The following is a 20,524-nucleotide window of genomic DNA, read 5'->3' on the forward strand; positions in this document are numbered from 1 at the left end:
ACTACCTTGAAAAATATCTGCTTCTCACATGGAACACACTGTAATATATGATGATTCAGATAAATGGATAATTGTATTATCTTTAATTTAAAGCTATCTCTGCTCTTTTTAATACAACTTATGTCTGCCTTGAATGTCTAGACAGTCTTTGTACTGTCTGAACAAATAACTGCAATCTCTAACAGTGAATAGGCTTGTGTAAGCACAGTGACATCTCAAGTGCGTGTTTATCTGTCAAATTATTTAGCTGTTTCAGTTGCTTCTGACTAAAGTCAACACTAATTAAATAACATCATCAAGAAGGATGTAATAAAAGCAATGGATTGTGGGTGTAAGACATGATGATTCTCACCCAGCAAAAGCAGTAAGAGCTACGCAGGAGTATGGAGACCAAGAGATGACATACAGCAGGATCACAATGAGCGCTATCTTTGCCATCTTCCATTCATTTTTCATTCGCTGAATCTTCTTGATAGAGTCTCTGGGTCCTACTCCTTCTCCATTGATTTTTCCCACAGCTCTGTTATTCCCATCATACAGACATGTAAACAAACATATAGATTCAGTACACACAGAAAGAGATGGAAATTGCGTCAGTTCACAAAGCGTATAAACAGATTTGATCGTCTTTGTCTTTTGTAAAGAACATCGTAACACCACCCTAATCTAAAATTGATCTCTTTTTGATAAATAATACAATTCCCCTTCCCATTTTTCCTCTTTCTGGTTCAGACCTGTGGTCAAACACACACATAGAAATGGTACTTAGAAAAGAACTTACCTGTTGGTATCACGGATAGCCCTGAAGATGAAGAAGTAGCAATAAATGATGATGAAGAGCGGGATGAAGAATACAAATGTAAAGAGCAGCATTGTGTAGGCGCGTACTGAAGGACTGAAGGTCATGTAGTCCCATGAACAGGATGTCAGCAGACCTTCAGGAACATAGGCACCTGTAAATATAAAACACAATTATGAGGTAAAATTCTCTCTCTGGGTTTGGAGTTTTTAACAAATAAGGGATTTATACATTATTCAATCTCAAATTTAAAAATTAAAGGAATAGTTCACTTTAAAATGAAAATTACCCAAAGTTTTACACACCCTCAAGCCATCCTAGGTGTAGATTTTGAATTTCTTCTTTCTGATGAACACAATCTGGAGTTATATTCATAAATATCCTAACGAGTCCAAGCTTTATAATGGCAGTGAATGGGAACGAGTGAACGAGTATGAAGCTCAAGAAAGTGCATCCATCAATCATAAACTTACTCAAGGCCTTCTGAAGTGAAATGATGCATTTGCGTAAGAAAAAAACATATTTAATACGTTATAAAGTAGAATAGCTAGCTATGTCCTACACCTTCCATATTCAACTTATAAAAAAGTAAGTTGTCAACTTTTTTGTAAGTTGAACAAGGAAGGCGTAGGACGTAGCGTAAGCGTTTTGAACTGCGAGAGGCGTTACACTTTCTTATTAAATTGAATATGGAAGGCGGTCTGGCGGAAGCTAGATATTTTACTTTATAACTTGTTAAATATGGATATTTTTTTACACAAACGCATCGCTTCACTTCAGAAGGCCTTTATTAGCCCCCCGGACGTACATTTATGATGGATGGATGCACTTTCTTGAGCTTCATACTCATTGGTCCCGTTTACTGCCATTATAAAGCTTGGACGCATCAGGATATTTATTAATATAACTCTGATTGTGTTCATCAGAAAGAAGAAAGTCATATACACCTAGGCTGGCTTGAGGGTGAGTAAATCTTGGGGTAATTTTCATTTTAAAGTGAACTAATGCTTTAAATGCCTAAAACAGCCCTGGGAAGTGATTGTTTGTAAGCACTTACTCCATCCAAAGAATGGAGGCAGGCTCCAGCCCATAGAGTACGCCCAAGCAGCGGAGAGTATCAACAGGGCTCGTTTGCGTGACATAACGCCAATGGAGGCCAAAGGACGAGTGATCACGAAAGTATCGATCTACCGCAATAATCATGAGAGTGATCATTGAGCAGATACCAAACAGAGCGCCGCAGAATGCATATAACTCACAGCCTGTGGGGAGAGAGAAATACCAAGAAATACTGTAAAAAAAAAAAAAAAAAAACATTAATGCATTTCATAATGCACTGAATATGTAATCCAGCACTGCATTAATAAAGCAAGTCCTTCACATTGTTTCTTCCATACTGTATAAGTAATAAATCATACTACAGGCCATATAGAGTCCATTTGAATCAACCACCTCACTCATGCTCCTGGAAAGAAGACTGAAAACGGCATCAGATGAAAGAGAACTTGTTTTCCTTATCATCACAGAAATACCTGTTAATTCAAGCTGTACATGCAGGCAACTGAGGATGTGTAATTATAATAATAATGAAAAACCCTGTAACCCAGTGAATCTGTAATTGCTTTGGAAATGTCACTAATGTGAACAGGCGTTTCATTGTACAGATTGGAAAAGGGTATAAGTTAAGAACCTGTCATTGAAAAGCCCATATTTACTGGCTTCTAATTTATATTAGCTTTATCACAACTTCTCCATTCAGCTAGGTTTGTCATCCATAACTCCTTCCAGGACAGCCATGAACTTTAGAATTGTGACTGATGACCAGTGAAACCTTACTGACCACACTGCTAGAACAGCCCGTTTCTGCAGGTTTGCCTTATACAACATCAAGGATCAGGCCCTTCCTATTAGAGCATGCAACTCCTTGTCCGACTGGACTATTGTAATGCTCTCTTGGCAGGCCTTCTAGCATGTACTGTCAAACCTCTGCAACTGATCCAGAATGCAGCAGCAGGACGTCACACCTTCCTTCATCAATTGCATGGTTGCCAGTTGCCGCTCGCATCAAATTCAAAAGCACTGATGTTTGCCTACAGAACGACCACTGGCTCTGTCCCCATACATTAAAACCAATTACTTCAGACTTGTGCCCTCCAGAAGCTTGTATTCTGCAAGTGAACGGCACCTTGTGGTGCTATCCCAAAGAGGCACAAAATCAAATCACTTTCACAGGTCTGTTCCCTGCTGGTGAAATGACCTGCCTAACTCAACCCAGGCAGCTGAGTCTTTAGCCACTTTCAAGAATCGGCTGATTAGGCATCTTTTTAATCAACACTTGACCCATTACTCCAGTCTTCAGTGTCACATGATCCTTCAGAAATCATTCTAATATGCTGATTTGCTGCTCAAGAAACATTTATGATTATTTTCAATGTTGAAAACAGTTGTGTACTTTTTTTTTCAGGATTCCTTGATGAATAGAAAGTTCAAAAGAACAGCATTTATCTGAAATACAAAGCTTCTGTAGCATTATACACTACCGTTCAAAAGTTTGGGGTCAGTAAGAATTTTTATTTTTATTTTTTTGAAAAGAAATTAAAGAAATGAATACTTTTATTCAGCAAGGATACATTAAATCAATCAAAAGTGGCAGTAAAGACATTTATAATGTTACAAAAGATTAGATTTCAAATAAACACTGTTCTTTTGAACTTTCTATTCATCAAAGAATCCTGAAAAAAAATATTGTACAAAAATATTTTGTACAATTGTACACATTAAATGTTTCTTGAGCAGCAGATCAGCATATTAGAATGATTTCTGAAGGATCATGTGACACTGAAGACTGGAGTAATGATGCTGAAAATTCAGCTTTGCCATCACAGGAATAAATTACTTTGTGAAATATATTCAAATAGAAAACAGTTATTTTAAATTGTAATAATATTTCACAATATTACTGTTTTTTACTGTATTTTTAATTAAATAAATGTAGCCTTGGTGAGCAGATGAAACTTCTTTTAAAAACAATTAAAAATCTTAGTGGTTCCAAACTTTTGGACTGTACTGTATATATATGTGTGTATATATGTGTGTATATATATATATATATATATATATATATATATATATATATATATATATATATATATATAAAAGTGTCTGCTAAATGAACAAATGTAAATATTAGTGGGAACTTGTCTTTATTTATAGCCCTGCTTATGAGAAGACCAACAACATAGAACAAACTGTTTCATAATGTTTGAGTATTGTATATAAGTGTGGTATGCAGTGTAGCTAGAGATAATGTACACCGTAAAACTGAACAGTGAAATTGAAATTAAATAATTAAATGAAATGAGTTTGTTTCACTCAAATAAAATTGAAAGTTCATTGTACTTAATAGAAAAAAGTTGCGTGAACTCAAAATTTAAAGCTGAACTTAATATGATTGAGTGTTGCAGCAGATTTCAAATTCCCAGCATGCTTTTCGTCAGACAGTATAAATAAATGTTGAAATTAAGTGCTTATTTTTGCACATGATTATCATATGGACACATAAGTTAGTGTTTAATGTTCTGATTTACAGAGGGTTCTGTCATGTTTTTTTGTAAGGTTACCATTGTGGTGAAGAGTAGAGCCTGCGGTTAGGTTCAGGATGGGCTGCAAAACTTTTAAGACCACATATACTGTATGTTGTTTGATTATATACATGCACATATATATTAACAGTCTCTTTGATAGTTATAATAGCATGTGTTAATCTGCTATCTAACATTTAATCAAGATCTGAATGTGATGTTTATGTAAATGAACTGTATGTAATTAACATTATGATGAGTTGGATGAGAACTGTGGGAGTGAAGGGATGCCAGTGATGTGATTTTTAATGAGACACCTGTGCGCCACACTGGCCTTGCTCCGCTTCCACAGCTCTCGGCCCCGCCCTACTTGTCACGAAAATTTTAAGTTCTACTAACTTAAAAAAATATGAGTTAGTTTACTTAAAGTTTTTTGAGTTTATAAATTGTACTCAAATGTTTTAAATATTATTAACTTATCGAGTTTTACAGTGTATAAACATATGATCATGTGATCTTATATGAAGGGTTTAACCTGAAGGGTTTTGATTTTTGCTATTAATTGCTGACTGACTGTACATTATACTGCTTAGTACACAGCTATTTAGGAAATGCCTAAATAAACAGACATGAATTTAATTCATTATGTATGTTATTCATATTAATAATATATAATGTACATATAATATTAGTATATTAATATATAATGTGCAGATTACTATTATTATTATTTTTAAGTTTGAATTATTTTATTATGTAAGAAGTAATAGAATAGTGCCATAACACATTAACTTGTATGAAATTGGTTGCACTCATTATAAAAATACTTGACCACAGAATGACAATTGACCAAACAGAATCAGAAATTTTAGGAACTGCAAGACAATGCTTTTCTGCTTATAAAACTACAATAACACATTGGATAAAATATTAACAATGAAACAATATGAGCAATATATGACTGCTGGTGGTTGTAAGATTCTCATTTATTATTAACAGGTTGATGTCGATAGGAGATAAAGAAAGCTTGTCAAATTCTGATCTAGTATGTTTTAAGATCCGCAAACGGGTCTAACTATAATGACTGCGAATGGGTGTCTTTTCTCTGTGAGTGGGTCCTGTTGTCATATTTTTCGACACCATCTTAAAATTTTGCCCTACAGCACTTTGAAGGTGTTTTATTGAACATCATTTAGAAGAAGCAAGGCATACCTCTCACACATACCTCAGGTTGAAGAGAGACATCGAGAGAGTTTGAGTGAGCTCATTCCACTTCATCAATCATACAGCAGCTACTTCACTTCAAAGAACACACTTTAAGTGCTTAAAAGGTTTGGAATTTAAAGAAGACCATCAGTGATCAAGGGATCCTAGGATGACCTGAAGTTTTATCATTATTCGAAAACCTAATATTACAGCATCACATAAATTCCACATTTGCACCAGATGGATATGTAATCATGCAGCTGTTATGCTTTAAAGAGAGGTACTTAGGACAAATAATAAAAAATTGCTAACTGCAATACTATATTTAAGAGGGCTTTTTAGAATGAGAGATCACATTTGTAATATAATGCCTTTGTATGGAGCTGTTCAGCCATGAAGCACTAACTGCTATTCTAAAAACCCACTGAGAGAAAATGGCTCAAATATGCAAGTTCACTTTTGGGTAGGACTACAAACTGAACAAACAAACCTAATACTATATAGGCTGGAGCCAATGGCTATAGCATTAAGCAGTCATTCAGTTCCCCTCTGATATTTATCAGGAAACCTTTGATTTTAGAAGCTACTAGAAACATAGAAACTACACTGAAAATGATCATTTATCAATTAAATCATGAGGTAGAAAAAGTACTATGAAAAAAATTAAGTTTGTTAGTCCCACAAAAAGTGTAATTTGTGTTAAAAAGCTAATTGATTTTACAAAAATGTTTGTTTTTTACATTTCCCATGATGATGAAAATATAATCACCACTGTTTTCCCCATGGAACAAAGCTTGATAAAACAGCCGAAATGATCCCTAATTATTTTTCTGAGCACTGATTCATCTGCCTGGTGAGCCGAAAACATTTTCCAGTGCCTGCATATTTTACAACATGTTCAAGCTAACCCGAACACTGATTCATATCTAGATACGCTTTGACCTCTTTGGACATTAAGGTGTTTCTTCTCCTTCATCAGGATACAGTTATGCATCAATGAATAATCCCTCTCCAGCTGAGATTTTTTTTTATCATTATATGTTATACTTTCTTCTCATCTGCACTGGAATCAGTCTCATGAAGATAATCTGATGTTAAAAGACAAAAAGTTGTTTTGACATTTCACTCTTTCTTAGCATCTGTGCAAGTAGCTATGAATGTCTGAAAATGAACCATGGGTTTGATCAAGTGCCCATGATTATCTGACAGCTGAATTACCTTTTTCGCCAAAGATCCATCGCTTGTGCATACTGGTGGTAAAGAAGATTGGTGTCTGAGTGACACACATCAGAAAGTCAGTGACAGCCAGATTAATGATGAACATGTTGGCAGGTGTCCTCAAACTCCTACTCCTGAAAAGATACACAAAAACACTGTCAAAAACTGTCAAAGAAAGAAGAAGCAGCAGCACATCAGTGGCAGTGGAATTTTATGTTGTATTATTTATAAATGTTTATATATATATCAGTGGCATGCAGTGGTGTTCTGAAATGAGGAGGCAAACAATGACCTCAGTTTTTCATTTATTTTTAATTTTTAATTTTTTATAAATCAAATGTAAATTCATGTCCATTACTTTTAACGTTGTCACATTTTCCTCGTTTTCACATTTATATCAAAAAAGAAAAAAAGAAACCAAATACATTCTATTTTGTATTTATACATTAACAATGTAATTAATGTTCTATTTATTAAATTTAATCAATCATATCAAGTTAGTGTTTTAAGCATTTTTACATTTATTCCAAAATAATAACTAAAGGCAGTAACAATTTATCCCTCTATGGTATACAATATGATACCAATGAGGAAAAAATTATTTGTGGTGGGGTTTTTTTCTGCTTAAAATTGGACATTATAACAATATTAATAAATATTAATTTAATAAACATTAATTTTTAATTTATTTATTTTTAAAAGTTAATTTAAAAGTCTAATTTTATTAAAAACATACTACAATAGACTATTATGCTGCCTGGAGGCAACACCGTACCATAGAAGGTCAAACAAAATATTTTATTTGTGTATTGATTTTCAGCTGTTCTTTTTAATTGTCATCTTATTTCGGATTATCAGTCATACACTGTCACAGATACAAAGATTATCTTTAATTTCACCAAGCTGATTGCTCACTAAAACCCCCACAGTCATCATGTTTTCAGGTCTTTTCTCGTTTGATTTTGACGTGACATAAAGCAGTGATAACTAAGTGGGTGAGTTGTTTACTTACTTTTTAATTAGTCTTCCCATTGACGCCATCATTTTGTTCATTCAGACTAACGCGCGGAACACACACTTAAACAAGAGGCAGGATTTATTGCACAAACCAATCATATCCAATCATAGTGAGATGGAGGCATTGCCTCCTCCCATGTGACTTTCCCCCATTCATTCTCTATTAACCCCCACAAAACCCACTGCACGCTTTAAGGGAGGCACGAGAGACGCGGACTCCCACTGTAACTTTACCTGCGGGTGTCGCTGTTGGACAGTGTTTCTTTTGAAAAACAAGAGACTTGTATACTTTTTATTGTCACATTTTGTAATATTTGTGTCGTTTTATTTTTTTTAATATGGATTATTTACTCATCCTAATTTTTTGAGGAGGCATTGCCTCCCTTGCCTCCTCGGAGGAAACGCCCCTGATATATATGACCCTGGACAACAAAACCAGTCATAAGGGTCAATTTTTTTTAAATTTACATCATCTGAATAAATAAGCTTTCCATTGATGTATGTTAGGATAGGACAATATTTGGCCGAGATACAACTATTTGAATATCTGGAATCTGAGTTTGCAAAAAATCAAAATAAGTCCTTAGCAATGCATATTACTTACAAAAATAACTTTTAATAAAAACAAAAAAATCTGATTTTTGCTCACATCTGACAGAGATCAGAATTTGTTGCACACGTGTAAACACAAAAATCTGCCGAGATCCGTTTTTTTTGCATCTGATCTGAGCCACTTCCAAATGTGGTTTTAAATCAGATACATTTCCGATCCCTGGACATGCGACCTACGTCTAATAGTGGTTCAACGGATCACAAAACTCATGGTTGGGATCATATCATGGTTATTAAGTCACGGATCGGATCATTTTTCGGATCAGCACGAAATAAAAATGGGGGAGGGGGGTAACTTTGCATTTATTACTTACCGGTAACCCACTTTAACTACTCCGATACCACAGCAGAAACTACTAGCCTAACTAATACATTAATAAAGGCAAGTGAACAGATTGTAAAAAGAACACTGTTCACAGGATAAATTTAATATAGATTAATCTTTGTTAAAGCTGTGTTTTGTTTTTTGATTTACATGACAGACAACAGCTGGTATTTATAGGTTGCTGTCACTTTAAGAGTAAGACCCCATGCACGCACACATCTGATAGATAAAGATAAAGATAAAGAGAAAGAGAAATAAATTTGGAGTTCGTGAGCTATCTGAAATGCGCCTCTCTCTCTCTGTGCGTGCCTGCGCACCGATAACAGCGTGGCGTGCGATACAGAATTAAAACCCTATTTTTAAATCCTCTTTTTACCAAATTAAATCCTCTTTTTCTTCTAGCACTGGAATCGTTTTATATCTATTTAATGTGTAAACTAGCAAGACAAAACATGTGCAAATTATAACCTTTCACTCTATTGTGGTTAAACTTGCAATTGATCCGTGAATCACATGCGTACCGAACCGTGGGGCTTGGTCCGTACGGATCATGGATCAATAACGATCCATTTAACACGCATTTCCGATTCCCCTTGGAATTCCAAGCCATCACAAGGCGAGGGTGACACTAAAAGGTAGCTTTGTATTATGAAGCACTGAAGCAGACGTGCCTGTATGCACTCAAACTAAAAAAAATCGATGCTTTATTATTGAGGTGGGAACGTTATATGTCTATATCTTTTCCTAGAAAGAAACTGCGCACACGCTGCGGACACACACATTCAGCAGCTGAATTTCAACCTCTGCTTGGTTAATTTTTTTGTTTACTTAATAAACCAAAAGCTTCACTGGGTAGGTGCTCTCGCTCTCATTAATTCATATTCAAATTCATTCAAATAAATGTAATCTCACCTGCTACTTTATTTCACTTCAGAATTGTAGATCTATTCACCGTAGATAAAATAACAAATACAAATTACCTTTATTTTCCAGTCTATATTCGTTCAGTCAGATTTCGTGCTGCAAAACATCCATGACTGTTGACTTATCCATTTTGGCAGGTAATCATGGCCACCCAACGTGAAATATATAAATAATTTTAATATCCATTTAAAACCCGAGGGTCTACCACGTGTAAAGCTATCAATGACAATCATTTTGGGCAGGAATTAATGTAAACACATATCGGATACCAGTCGAGTCTAAAGTGAATGTAAACACACTGGCCAAAAAAATCGGATATGGTCAAAAGATCGGATCTGTGCATTAAAGGGTTAGTTCACCCAAAAATGAAAATACTGTATTTTACACTGATACACTGATTCATTTTTTGCTCCGAATCTTCCTGAAGCAGTGTTTTGAAATCAGCCATCACTAAATAAGTCGTTATTTTGTTTTTTTGGTGCACCAAAAATATTCTTATCGCTTTATAATATTAATATTGAACCACTGTACTCACATAAACTGATTTAAATATGTTTTTAGTACATTAATGGATCTTGAGAGAGGAAATGTCATTGCTCCCTATGAAGGCCTCATGGAGCCATCGGATTTCAACTAAAATATCTTAATTTGTGTTCCGAAGATTAATGAAGGTCTTACAGGTGTGGAACAGCATGAGGGTAAGTAATAAATGACAGAATTTTCATTTTTGGGTGAACTAACCCTTTAAGACTTGCAGTGTAAATGCAGCCTAGATGCGCAGGCTAATAGGTCCTTAACTTAACCTGCTCGTAATCACATCATTATCTATAGGACACAGATGACTGGTTCCTGCTGTATAAGTAGCCAATGAGCTCACAAATACATGAGCAGCATTTGCCTTAGCAGTGCAGCGCTTTCAGAAACCCTCCACCTTCCCCAGCTCCACCTGTATAGATCTGCCTCAGGTAATTCATGTACTCTATATTGTACAGCAGCAGCATGCTTACTTGCTCACAGCAACGTGTTGTGTATGTATTGGCAGTACCAAGTCCCGTACTTGCTCTGTAGCAGCAGCAGCAGCAGCAGCAATAAAAGCAGCAGCAGCGTAGCAGATCTGTTCCGCCAAGACCAAAAATATCAACACTGTCATACCCATTACCATGCCAAACACTCAGACAGTTGTCATGACAGAAGAGCTTCACAGGTTGCCACTGGAGTCCTCTTCCACTCCTCCATGACGACATCACGGAGCTGGTGGATGTTAGAGACCTTGCACTCCTCCACCTTCCGTTTGAGGATGCCCCACAGATGCTCAATAGGGTTTAGGTCTGGAGAAATGCTTGGCCAGTCCATCACCTTTATCCTCAGCTTCATTAGCAAGGCGGTGGTCATCTTGGAGGTGTGTTTGGGGTCGTTGTCATGTTGGAATACTGCCCTGCATCCCAGTCTCCGAAGGGAGGGGATCATGCTCTGCTCATTCCTCAATGAACTGTAGCTCCCCAGTACTGGCAGCACTCATGCAGCCCCAGACCATGACACTCCTACTACCATGCTTGACTGTAAAAGCAAGACACACTTGTCTTTGTACTCCTCACCTGGTTGCCGCCACACATGCTTGACACCATCTGAAACAAATACGTTTATCTTGGTCTCATCAGACCACAGGACATGGTTCCAGTAATCCATGTCCTTAGTCTGCCTGTCTTTAGCAAACGGTTTGCAGGCTTTCTTGTGCATCATCTTTAAAAGAGGCTTCCTTCTGGGACGACAGCCATGTAGACCAATTTGATGCAGTGTGTGGCATATCGTCTGAGCACTGACAGGCTGACCCCTATCCCCTTCAACCTCTGCAGCAATGCTGGCAGCACTCATACGTCTATTTCCCAAACACAACCTCTGGATATGACGCTGAGCACGTGCACTCAACTTCTTTGGTCAACCATGGCAAGGCCTGTTCTGAGTGGAACCTGTCCTGTTAAACCACTGTATGGTCTTGGCCACCGTGCTGCAGCTCAGTTTCAGGGTCTTGGCAATCTTCTTATAGCCTACGGCATATTTATGTAGAGCAACAATTCTTTTTTTCAGATCCTCAGAGAGTTCTTTGCCATGAGGTGCCATGTTGAACTTCCAGTGACCAGTATGAGAGAGTGAGAGCGATAACACCAAATTTAACACACCTGCTCCCCATTCACACCTGAGACCTTGAGACACTAACGAGTCACATGACACCGGGGAGAGAAAATGGCTAATTGGGCCCAATTTGGACATTTTTACTTAGGGTTGTACTCACTTTTGTGGCCAGCGGTTTAGACATTAAGGGCTGTATGTTGAGTTATTTCGAGGGGACAAATTTACACTGTTATACAAGCTGTACACTCACTACTTTACATTGTAGTTTCATTTCTTCAGTGTTGTCACATGAAAAGATATAATAAAATATTAACAAAAATGTGAGGGGTGTACTCACTTCTATGAGATACTATATATATATATATATATATTTTTTTATATATATATATATATATATATATTATTTATTTATTTATTTTTATTTTTGTTGTTGTTGTTGTTGTTAGCCGAACATTAAAAAAAAAAAAATTTTGAGGTAAATATTTTACCCTGAGATTTTAAAAGGATTCTAATCTTTTTAGTAAGTGTTTTAGTTTGATTGTTTTTTTAATTATTAATTTAAATTATTAAATCTAAATCTTAATATGGCTATCATACAAATGAGACAAATACAAACTGGACTCACTTGCAGAAGGCATACATGACCAAGAAGTTTCCCACCATACCGGTGATGCCCACTGCCAGAATGACAGAGCCGATGGTGTAGTGAGCGTGGTCTGGGACATCCACAGTGGGGAAAGGATATCGAACATCCCGCACCATTGCCACCTGTGGACAGAGAAAAAAAAAGAATGCCAGGAGATGCTTTCAGATTAGGACAAAGTACATCATATAAAGGACAATCGAACTTAATAGTTGAGTTTTACATTACTTAAAAAGTTACAAATATATTAATTCACCAAGATACCATTTGTTTAAAATCTCCTAATTCATGAAATCTCTATAATACCCATTTAATACCTCAATAGCCAGCTGAGATGGAATTAAGCAGACATATTTAATGTTTTTGAAGACTGCACAGTGGATTGTGCTGTTGCATTCAGTTATTGGTGTGTGGAACAGAGAACACATAAAAGCTTTTAGAATGGCAAGCGGGGACCGCTTTTGGTTTTTCGCCCTTGTGTCAGGCTCAATTCTTAAGAGGCAATTAGTACATCAAACACTGCAGTTCGATTCACCAGTGTCAACGTCTTAGTCGGACACTTTTAGCCTCAATTTATCCATTTACACTTCTATCATCCACTCTATTGACTCGATTGGCTGAAGCCAGCCTGAGCAAAACAAGTGGAATTGACACTCTGTAGGTCACTTTCATAGTTAGAGCATAGAATGGATGGGTAATACACACTAGTAAATAATGGCAATCATTCACATCTCTTATAAATGAAACACTCTGCTGTACAATGACTGGAAAAAAAGTTTAGCCTTTGAAGAAGGGGATGTGGAGATGGTATCGATAGCAGAGACTGTAAGACTGCTCAGTAGACAATCTCGAATACAAAGTGAGAGAAGAGGACATTTTAGAACTAATGAGTGTATAATCTGCCACAGATCACCAGCAGATTATTGTGTGTATTTGGACATCTTTGCTCATGATATATAACAGAGGGAAAATTAATGGGTCCTTAAATAATTTTATCATCTCACTGAAGTAGATCCCCTCCACTACTAATAAAAGAAGAATGCTGGAAGCTTTGTTTTCTGCAAAGGTTGTAGTTTAATATATTTTGCATTAAACCTGATGATCATTTTCTTGAGAATGATCCAAAGATTCAATGGAAAAAACATCTGACCATCTGAATTTGTATGATCAGTGTCAATATGTGCTTATTTAATTAGATCTAGAAATAGTGGAGAATCTGAAAAATCCTAAAACTTTCGGTTTTTATCCAGGTTTAAATTGGATTCTGAATCCCAGATTTTCAAAGTGGGTTAAAATTACGAAGCCCATTGTATTTTCTACAACCAGCTGTGAATAAAATTAAGCTGCAAACAAAAACAGGTGTGAGAACCTTGATAAGATAATGCTGATCTTTTTGGACACAACTAATCTGATCAGATGGATCTTGTTCGTCCTATTTTTTAGTCCATGCACTATAATATGTAATTTTAAGTAACAGATCAAAGAACATTTGTCAAAAGGCTGACTCTAAATCAACATTCACAGAAAAAAAAGTATACAGAGAGAGAACCAATAATATAAATTGCCTTTTCATTTTTTTTAAGCTCAGCCTGAAAGACTCATTCAAGGCGAAGCCCTGAAGAATAGGAGGCAACAATCAGCCCTGAGCAAAAGAAAGCAACAATCACTGTGCTTCAGTAAAGCTGCCGAAGAACCTGCACACGCACACCCTGTATTTACTACTGGTCAATCCAAAACACTTCCTAAATTGATCCACTCCAACCTGAGATCCTCTGTGCTTATGGGTCTCAAAGGTAATACAATAATTGAATAGCAGCAAATGATTGTTTTGGGGGCCCCAAAACAAACTTTAACATTTTATCTTCTGTTGCAATGAATGAGAAACTATTCTCTGCCAAGATTGTTACTCATTTCTACCACTCAACAATCGGTTGATCAATCAAATGACAAACCTATTACCAAATGACAAACACATAAATCGCTTCCATTTTTTTCACCCTGCAAGACTGAATTGTGATTCAGCAAGTCACTCACTATTCCTGTCTATCCACCCTTTCAGATCTGTATGCAGGCAAGCCATTTGAGCATAAATAAGACTATATATGAACACACAGATCTTACATGCAGTGTTCTTTGTTCAAATTGTATTTTGGTGCCTCTCATTACTGGGCTTTTTCTTTACACAGTGGGAGGTTTGCAGAAATCATGGTTTGTGGCACAGATGCTCTCCTGTAATGTGATAATTTATACCTAGAAACAGGTGTTCCTTCTAGGAACTCAAAATCAAAACTGAAATTGAAAAGTAAAATATAACCTCACTGTTACCTTGAATTTTCCATCATGTTAAGAGAACTCAGAATAGATTAATATTGTGTCCATACTGTACTACTAACATATATAACAGAACCATCTAAATTCAGTATTTGATAAATTTAAATTCGGTTTAGTATGTAATTACAAAGCAGATTTTTAAACGTTCTTAAAAGAAAATTGTCACAGACACGCCAGGCTCCAGTATAAAGAACACTCACACACACTGCCACATTGTCTGGTCTCATTTGCATCTAGACTTACCTGTATGCTTACCTTAAGGACTCCTAGCGATCTACTTACCTGTCTCCAGGTAAGTCATCAAGCTTAGGAATAATGGAATAAGGACTCCGGTTCTATTTTGTTGGGTACGTCAAGGCATCAAGGCACGTCCAACTCCAATGTTAGCTTCACTTCCTGTCTCATGAGATGCCTTCATCTGATCAATTTCTGAAGGCAGCATAGATGTTTCCTTCACTGCCGTTGATATCCCACAATCCTGTGCCTTCCATTCTGTGTCAGTTAAGCTAAAAAATAAAGAAGGCATCTGAAAGTTGCGGTTGGTGGTCAGTTTGTGTGTAAATGTACAGTTTTGACCATTGTTTTCCACTTTTGATGTCATTTCTAGCGAGAAATTAATATTGTAGTAATTAAATATTTGCTTAGTTTTCACCAGAAGCACGTGCTATTTTGCTGTCGATCAGTGGTTCCCAACCACATTCCTGGAGGCCCACCAACACTGCACATTTTGCATGTCTCCTCAATCAAACACACCTGATTAAGGTTATCAGCTCATTAGTAGTGACTCAGAGATCAAAAATGGGTGTGTCAGACAAAGGAGACATGCAAAATGTGCAGTGTTGGTGGGCCTCCAGGAATGTGTTATGCTGCCTCAGAAGTCTGTCAGTTTCGTGAGGTGCCTTTGGATGCAAACGCTGCCTGCAAAGTCATTGCCTGATAGGGCAGAAAGGCAACAAGTCAGCAGTTTTCAGATGCAGCCATGATCACAAGATAGCAAGGGAATCACATGACAATGGGAAAAACTTCAAAATAAAAGAATAGAACACAAACGAAACCCAAACAAACGTGACATATTCCCACCCTAAAAGGGTGGCTCCAGATGCCCTATAAGAACACCCACCCCAAAAGAAAAGTCCAGGAGGGTGGTGAAACAGAGGCGGAACAGGGGGAGGGCCAGGCCATTGAAGGGGGAGAGTAGGGCTGCTCGAATTATGGCAAAAATCATAACCACGATTATTTTGGTCAATATTGCAATCATGGTTATTTAACACGATTATTGGTGGGTGATACGAATCAAAGTCTTATTTCATGATATGAGTCAATTTTAAATATCAGTGAAATTTCACAATTATTGATAGTTCAGCAAAAACTAATACTAGGTTATCTAATGTAAGTAAAAGGTCTTCAAAAACAGTAAAGAGTCAGCAATACAATAAGAACAAAGAAACGAATTACAAACAAAACCAACAAATAAATACAACAGAACAAAAATACAAATTAAATAAACAGTGCTTTAGGTTTTTCAGGAAGATGTACTAACTGTGGTATTCAGATAAGTAATAGACAAATAACACTGCTTGTATACATTAAACATAGACAAATCCTTATTAAAACTACAAAAAATATTCATTCAAGAGCAGTGACTGTTTGTATCTTTGGCTTTTGTTGTTTGATTAACATTAATGACTGCAGCAAATTTATAAAGCTGCAGTGATTTAAAGAGCTGCACAGATCCAATATACTGTTACACATGCAATAGTAGAACACACATAAGCAAAATATACTGTGGGCTTCGGATTTGCACCTAAACTGTCAAATAGCCTGCACACAAAATTGTCGAAATGCCGTTTTGGCGAGTAACCTTGTAAACACAGTTGGTTATGGTTAAGTCAGTGGGTGAGGCCATAGACCATGGAGCATTGGAGGACCTGAGCCATAGAGCAATAGAGGACCTGAGCCATGGAGCATTGGAGGACCTGGGCAATGGAGCACTGATGGACCTGAGCCATGGAGCAATGGAGGACTTGGGCCATGGAGCAATGATGGACCTCAGCCATGGAACAATTGAGGACCTGGGCTATGGCGCAATGGAGGACTTGGGCCATGGAGCAATGATGGACCTGAGCCATGGAGCAATGGAGGACCTGGGCCATGGAGCAATGATGGACCCGAGCCATGAAGCAATGGAGGACTTGGGCCATGGAGCAATGATGAACCTGAGCCATGGAGCATTGGAGGACTTGAGCCATGGAGCATTGGAGGACCTGAGCCATGGAGCAATGGATGACCTGGGCCATGGAGCAATGAAGGACCTGGGCCATGGAGCAATGATGGACCCGAGCCATGAAGTGGAGGACTTGGGCCATGAAGCAATGATGATGAGCCATGGAGCATTGGAGGACCAGAGCCATGGAGCAATGGATGACCTGGGCCATGGAGCAATGCCTGGGCCATGGAGCAATGATGGACCCGAGCCATGAAGCAATGGAGGACTTGGGCCATGGAGCAATGATGAACCTGGAGCCATGGAGCAGTGGAGGACTTGAGCCATGGAGCAATGGAGGACCTGAGCCATGGAGCAATGGATGACCTGGGCCATGGAGCAATGAAGGACCTGGGCCATGGAGCAATGATGGACCTGAGCCATGAAGCAGTGGAGGACTTGGGCCATGGAGCAATGATGGACCTGAGCCATGGAGCATTGGAGGACTTGAGCCATGGAGCATTGGAGGACCTGAGCCATGGAGCAATGGATGACCTGGGCCATGGAGCAATGAAGGACCTGGGCCATGGAGCAATGATGGACCTGAGCCATGAAGCATTGGAGGACTTGAGCCATGGAGCAATGGAGGACCTGAGCCATGGAGCAATGGAGGACCTGAGCCATGGAGCAATGGGACCTGGGCCATGGAGCAATGATGGACTGAGATGGAGCATGGAGCTTGAGCCATGGAGCAATGATGGACCTGAGCCATGGAGCAATGGAGGACCTGAGCCATGGAGCAAAGGAGGACCTGGGCCATGGAGCAATGGTGGACCTGAGACATGGAGCAATGGTGGACATGAGCCATGGAGCATTGGAGGACCTGGGCCATGGAACAATGATGGACCTGAGCCATGGAGCAATGGAGGACTTGGGCCATGGAGCAATGATGGACCTGAGCTTGAGGACTTGGGCCATGGATATACAAATATACACAAATATACAGTGCTATACAAATAAATGTGACCTGAGCCATGGAGCATTGGAGGACCTGGGCCATGGAGCAATGGAGGTCCTTAGCCATGGAGCAATGATGGACCTGAGCTGGAGGACTTGGGCCATGGATATACAAATATACACAAATATACAGCGCTATACAAATAAATGTGACCTGAGCCATGGAGCATTGGAGGACCTGGGCCATGGAGCAATGGAGGTCCTGAGCCATGGAGCAATGATGGACCTGAGCCATGAAGCAATGATGGACCTGAGCAATGGAGGACCTGGGCCATGGAGCACTAGACAATGCCATGGTAGAGCATGGTAGAGTGATGGGTGCCACCAGGGCGGAGCAGATGCAACAGAAGACAACCACGATGGAGCAGGTAGAGGTGATGACCACATCCTCAGTAGAGCTGGAAAGCCCCATGGTGGAGTTGGTGGAACAAGAGGCCCTGGCAGAGAAACAACATTAACGGCCTACGTGGCCGTAGTATGGGGCACAGTGATGGCAGTGACAGAGCAGGCAGAGAGTACAGGAAGGGGCACCACCACCTCGGGATGAGCTGTAGTGGTGACCGTTCATGTGTTATGATGATGATGATGACTTTGATGCATTTTGTTTATATTACACTTTTCTCAAGCCCAAAGCGCCATACAAAGCAATTAAAAGTTATCTTCTCATTGGTTTATCTTGTCATATGATACTCCTTCCTGTTATGTGATTAGTCCTTCCTTGTGTATTTAAGCCCTCATGTTTGCCTTGTTACTTTGTTGGGTGTTGAAGTATGTTGCTGTCTTAATTTTCATGTGTCAGGTCATAGTCTATAGTCAAGTTTATGTTCATGTTTATTTTTATGAGTTATTTCAAATTTTGGATTTTGTTTTTACTTTGGATTTTGGATTTTCACCTTATTAAATAAACCGTGCTTGGGTTCATTACATCATTGTCCCCGTCTGCTCCGTGTCAGCACTGTTACAGTGAGCATAAGAGACTTTATTCAGAAACATTAAAACAAAAATCTTACTGAACTAAACTGAACTTTTGAATGGTAGTAATATATAGACAGTAACTGTTCAAATGAAATGACCCTCAAAAAAAAAAAAAAACATGCAACAGCACAATTTCTGAAAAAAAAAAAAAAACAAGTCAGAAAGCAGTGTATCCAATGCACATGGCCTTGACTGTCATTTCGCCTAATCTAAAGAGACAGAACTGATATTTGCTTTAATCCTCATATGTCAGTGCTTCTCTGTTAGGTCTATCGATAAGGGATTTGAACAAGAGCATGTGCTGCTACTTGGTGGAGGATTCTGCGGCACAAATAGATGAAAAGTGCTCTTAAAATGTCACTATCACTTAGACATTCAGTGAGCGATATAAAGAGACAAGGAGAAAAAGAGAGAAAGACAGAAATGGATAAAGTAGGAGGAAATTACACTTCACCACAGCACAAGGAGCTTATTTGTACCATTAGTTGAGTGAAAATGATATTGGTGTTTCATTTTTGGGGCTGCAGTTGTTTAGTATAACACCAATGCACAACAAAAATCCTAAATCATTTAATTATGTTTCAATAATCCCAAAAAATAACTGTTTAAGTACTATGGATATGTTTGCATTTATTTAAAAACAAAAAATAAACCAGGCAAGACTGAGAGCAACAGACTGTTGTTGAATGAACTTGTTTGTCTGTGCCGCCCTACTTATTATCATAGCTTGTGGCTAGTAGAAACAGTCTGGATAAGAGCAAAGCACACACAATCAATTAAAAATCCATCAGCTGACATTTTTTTGAACAGTGAGGAACGTTCTCTGAAAGACCACGGCCCCAAAATTCTCAAGCAGAAACTGTGATAAAGAACAGCTGATCCAATGCTTTAAAAAAAGGTTTCTTTTTGGGGAGATTATCTACTCCGCCTGTCCAACAAAAGCTGAGACCTTTCCGCAAAGAACAGGGGTGTATTTCCTGAAATAACATTTGTGAGAGAAGGTGAACTTGAATTCAAGCTAAAGTTTTCAAACTGCACAAATTCCTGTTTATTGATGTCTACAACATTACTAGGGAAGAACATTGTACCGAGAGACAAAGTTCAAAAAGCAATCTGACAATGTGGAGCTCTGAGATGCTAGTGATTTCACTCTATGCATGCTTTAACTGATATCAACTGACCCATTTTTCTTGCTTTCTCATTGGCAGTTCTTACCATAAGCAATCATTATTCAACCATCAGTCTTCACTACAGTGGACGGATCTTTAAAAGCCATTTGTGATGCTACATCCAAACCACCATGGGTGTTGACCTTTGACCCTTAGGCTGTGTGACCACCAGCTGTTTTCAATTTTTAGCCAGCTGAAAATGGCATGTGCTCTTCTGAAAACACCTAGTTGCGGGCATTTGAGAACGCTTTGGTTGGCACAGCGTTTTTCTTTTCTTTTTTAGAAGCTTTGATTGCTATGATACAGAATATCCAATAAAGCGTTACTATCTGATTTTGCAGGTAGTTTGTTTCTGAATATAAAAATGTCAAAAC

The 20,524-nt window shown here is 38.1% G+C and overlaps 1 protein-coding gene across 1 annotated transcript in view; it reads right to left on the reverse strand.

Annotated features, from left to right (window-relative positions):
- usp54b (ubiquitin specific peptidase 54b) overlaps positions 1–20,524 on the reverse strand; it is a 207,456-nt gene that overhangs the window by 20,239 nt on the left and 166,693 nt on the right. The window contains 6 exon segments of the mRNA XM_048169864.1: positions 353–520; positions 782–953; positions 1,857–1,977; positions 1,979–2,061; positions 6,805–6,938; positions 12,438–12,580. Coding sequence (XP_048025821.1) covers positions 353–520; positions 782–953; positions 1,857–1,977; positions 1,979–2,061; positions 6,805–6,938; positions 12,438–12,580 — 821 coding nt within the window.

Source organism: Megalobrama amblycephala, linkage group LG20, assembly GCF_018812025.1.
Source record: "Megalobrama amblycephala isolate DHTTF-2021 linkage group LG20, ASM1881202v1, whole genome shotgun sequence".
NCBI lineage: Eukaryota > Metazoa > Chordata > Actinopteri > Cypriniformes > Xenocyprididae > Megalobrama > Megalobrama amblycephala.